Source organism: Lathyrus oleraceus, chromosome 3 (genome assembly GCF_024323335.1).
Source record: "Lathyrus oleraceus cultivar Zhongwan6 chromosome 3, CAAS_Psat_ZW6_1.0, whole genome shotgun sequence".
Classification (NCBI taxonomy): Eukaryota; Viridiplantae; Streptophyta; class Magnoliopsida; order Fabales; family Fabaceae; genus Lathyrus; species Lathyrus oleraceus.
In genome coordinates this window covers 183686841-183691337 of record NC_066581.1, presented here as the reverse complement: position 1 = coordinate 183691337, position 4497 = coordinate 183686841, and the positions used below count along the sequence as shown (strand labels likewise).

At 36.7% G+C, this 4497-nt stretch overlaps 1 protein-coding gene and 1 non-coding gene across 2 annotated transcripts; one reads left to right on the top strand and one right to left on the bottom strand.

Annotated features, from left to right (window-relative positions):
• Positions 1-402: 402 nt before the first annotated feature.
• LOC127130319 (uncharacterized) lies at positions 403-957 on the bottom strand. Its single transcript, XM_051059348.1, has one exon. It carries the CDS (start codon positions 955-957, stop codon positions 403-405), a length of 555 nt encoding a protein of 184 aa, XP_050915305.1.
• A 668-nt stretch (positions 958-1625) lies between these two features.
• LOC127134186 (small nucleolar RNA R71) lies at positions 1626-1732 on the top strand. The gene has a single exon (XR_007807942.1). It is a non-coding gene; the product is annotated as a small nucleolar RNA R71 (small nucleolar RNA).
• The last annotated feature ends 2765 nt before the right edge of the window (positions 1733-4497 follow it).

Here is a 4497-nt window from a genome sequence, read left to right as displayed (position 1 = left end):
CATCCATAGGAGGGGATTCAAGGAAAACCTCTTTAACCAATTGATGTATTATATTTAGCTTATAACGGGAATCCTCAATGGAGAGACTATATTCATGAGATTAGATAATAGCAATTCAATTTTTTTGTCTCACACATTAAAGATAATCCTACCATTCTTAACATCTATAATGGCTTCGGAAGTAGAAAGGAATGTTCTCTCTAAGATAATCAAGACTTGAGAATCCTCTTCCATTTCCATTACTATAAAATATGTGGGTATGACCAACTTGTCTATCCTTATCGAGACATCTTCCAATATTCCTATCAGGTATTTGATGGATTTTCAGCTAATTGCAAAGAGATCTTTATATATGTAAGCTAAATAATATATAACTTTTTGCACATCCATAAAGCCAAAGAATCACGCTATCCCCAAGATTGCATAGTACACATCCTTAAAACTCATATTCCTGATGACACAAAGAATTGAAAAACTTCCTGGATCTTTTAGTTTTAGAGGCAATTTGTTTTGTATTATTGCACTATATTCCTCATTTAATGCTACCATACCATTGTCATCCAAATTTATTTCATTCGATAAAATTTCTTTTAAAGTTTTTACACTGGATGGAATTTGGGACATAGCTTTTGTGAAATGAATGTTGGTGTATGGTTTCTTCAATATTTCCACATACTTTTTAAACCCTTCATTTATCTTGAATTTTGAAAACCTTTGTAAGGATGAAATGAGTGGTTTGTATGGAGGATGAGGCACATAAGGTTTTTCTTTCTCTTCCTCTTCAACCTCATTAGTTGGTTGGACTTTTCCATTCTCATCATTATCGTTCTCATTTCTATGGATGGCAATCTTTACATGTCCTTTTGGGTTTTGTGCAAGCTGTTGTGGAAATATTCTGAGAGGTTTTGGGGATGAAGGTTGTTGTTGAGCCACTTGGGAGATTTTAGTCTCCAACATTTTTTGTGGGGAGGGGCTATTGAATCTGCCTTAGGTGCGAGTTATCTAAGGATTATGTTTGTGTGTAAATTCTGATTTTTGAATTGTCATTTTGTTTAGTTTGGGACATGAAAAAAATTTCCATTATGATTTCAAGGTTGGACTTTCTGGACGCGTTAACATATTTTTGTCCCTAGAAGCCCGGAGGTCCATCTGCTTGTAATGGATAGTTGTTTTATAAAAGAATTTGGGTGGTCTCTCCATCCACAATTATAAGTGTTAGAATAAGGATTTCCTTTTGCAGAGTAATTAACATCTTGTAAGCTAGGTTCTCCATTAAAAATCATGTTACGCTGATTACCAATATGACCAATGATGCCACATATTACATAGGGTGGAGCAACATTGGTGACCATGTTTACACTCATTTTATCATATTTCTAAAATAGGGCATCAACTTTAGCATTTAGGTGATCTAAGATATCTACTTCACATTTTCTTCCTTTTGAAGGAGCTGAAAGTTTAGTCGAGTTTTTATCACTTCGCTGTCAAGAGTGATTGTCCGCCATGTTTTCGATTAAAGAATAGATTTCCTATATATTTTTGTTCCTTCTGTAGCTTCTTCAATTGTCATCCTTCTGGTGTATATAAGACCGTTATAGAGAGTATGAACATACAATCATTTGTCAAGCCCAGGATGATGATATAACCTTAACATTTCTTTAAATCGCTCTCAGGCTTCATAGAGTGATTCCTCGTCCTTTTAGGTGAAACTCGTAATTTGGTCCCTTACTTTGGTTGTTTTTCTATGAGGGAAATATTTAGCATGGAAAATATTTTTCAGTTAATCCCATGTAATAATGTAATCAAAGGGTAGAGAATGTAACCAAACTCTAGCCTTGTACCTATAAGTGAATGTATTTTTGAATAAATGTTTTCCAGAGATATACATCAGTATATATACATATATTACATAGTGATAATTGAATAGGAAATGTTTGAAATAAGCCTAAACTTTAGCTAGTTGGTTGTTACTGCTTGACAGAGTTATATGCCTCTAAATGCTAATAATAGTCAAATAACTCTCCTTGAATATTTGATGAACAATTCAAATATTCTTTTATTGCTTGATTATTAAATTTGATTATGTTGGTCAATTACGCCCCCTCAAGATGAAGGTTCCATCAATGACCTTTATCTTGGACATGAGTTCAATGAACTTGGTTGTGGGAAGTGGTTTAGTAAGTAAGTCTATCAACTGATCCTTGGTAGACACATGTGTTACGATGAGCTTGTTGGTTTGAACCCGTTCCCTGACAAAATGATAATCTAATGATATATGTTTCATTCTTGAATGAAGTACAGGATTGGAACAAAGTTATGTGGCACCCACATAGTAGTCGTGGAGGTTCATGTATTTGTATTCTTAGCTCATGAAGTAAGTTTTGTAGCCACATGAGCTCAGTGGTAGCGGTAGCAACTGCATGATATTCAACCTCAGTAGATGACCGTGCAACAGTTCTTTACTTTCTTGAGAGCCATGAAATTAGGTTGCCTCCAAAGAGAATGATGTAAGCTGAGGTAGATGTGCGATCATCCTTGTTCCCACCCCAATCTACATCAGAGTATGCTAACAAGTTGTTTGCGGCAGTTTTTCGTAGCATGAGACCATGGTTAATGGTTTATTTGATATACTGAAGGATACGTTTTAAGTGCTGCAAGTGAAGGGAGGTTGGTTTATGCATAAATTGGGACAGTTTATTGATGCAATATGACAAGTCTGGACGAGTAAGATTAAGGTACTGAAGTCCACCAATAATTTTACGAAGCTCCGTGGCATTAGTGGATGATGTACCATTGTGAAGTTATAGCACGAATGTGGAAGAAAGTGGTGTGGGAGATGGTTTCGCACCCTCCATGTCAAACTTTTGTAAGAGGTCACGAATGTATCGATGTTGAGAAAGAAAAATTCCAGAGCTTGTTGGTATTATTTCAATACCAAAAAAGTAGTGAGGTTTTCCCATATTTTTCAATGAAAATTGTTGAGATAGTGCCTTGATGAAGCTTTGAAGGAATGTAGAGTTGTTACCAGTGAGCAGCAAGTCATCTACATAAACTGGAAAATAAGCCTTAGTGTCACCCGAGTGATGAATGAACAAGGATGGATGACTCTTGCTTGTTTGGAATCCACACGCAATAATGAAATCCTTCAGAGAGTCATGCCATGCTCTTGGTGCTTGACGTAGGCCATAGATGGCCTTGTGAAGTTTGCATACATAGTTGGGGTGTGTTGCATCTTTCATACCTGGCGGCTGGTCCATGAAGACTTCTTCAGTAAGAGCTCCTTGTAAGAATGCATTGTTCACATCAAGTTGGTGCATTGACCATTGATGAGAGATTGCAAGGGTAAGAATAATCTTATTGTTTATGGGCGAGCAACTGGTGTAAATGTCTCCTTGAAGTTAATGCCAGGAAATTGTGTTAAACCCTTGGCAACAAGACGTGCCTTGTAGCGAGCTATGGAACCATCACTATTTCTCTTGATACGAAATAACCATCTACATCCAACAATGTTTTACCCTGCATTAGGTGGTACAAGGGATAATGTTCCATTTCTTATTAATGCTTCAAATTCATCGGCAATTGCCTTATGCCAATGGGCGTGTTTCATTGCCTCGCGAAAGTTTGAAGGTTCCAATTCTCAAGTAGAGGATGTTTTGGTGCAGTAAACATCCTTTTTGGATTGAATATATTATTCTTGTACCTTGTGATGATTTGGTTTGTTTCAGTAGTGAGGGTTGTAGAGGTATTAGGAGTGACAATAGGTGTAGTAACAAGATTAGGTGTATGAGTATCATTACCTGACATTGTATTTGAAGTCAAAAGATCATCATCTTCATGGGGCATAACTTATGACTTGATTGGTGATTGTTGAAGGATATGTATGATGGTATGAGGGGGTTGTGGCATGTTGGGCATGGTTAGAGATGGTGGTGGTGTAGGTTTGACAAATTGGTTGTATGGAAAGATGTGGTCAAAAACTTTGACATGCCGAGAGGTGTATATTTTGTGAATTATTGGGTCAAGACATATATAATTGTATTAGGATTCTGCATATCCTAGGAATATGCATGGTTGAGACCGGGATTGCAGTTTGTTTGAGACATACGATCGCAACCAAGGAAAACAAAGGCATCCAAAAGAATGAAGATGTGACATTGTTGGGTTTTTCTTGTGTAAGACTTGATATGGTGATTTCACGTTGAGGATAGGGGTTGGTAACCTATTGATTAGATACACTGCTGACTTGAATGCAAAGGACCAGTATTTGAGTGATAAGTTTGACATATGTAATAAGGCTCTTCCAGTTTCAACTACATGTATGTGTCTCCTCTCAGCTGGAGCATTAAGTTCAGGTGTATGTGGTGGTGTGGTGAGATGAGATATGCCATGTGTGTGGAGAAATGATTTTAGTTTGATGAATTCTCCTCCATTATCAGAGTGCAATGAAATGATTTTTTCTTTGAAGTAGTTTTCAACAAGATTTTGGAATATGGGAAG

Coding starts and splice junctions, on each gene's coding strand:
- LOC127130319 (XM_051059348.1), bottom strand. CDS start 957: ATGTTGGAGACTAAAATCTCCCAAGTGGCTCAACAACAACCTTCATCC.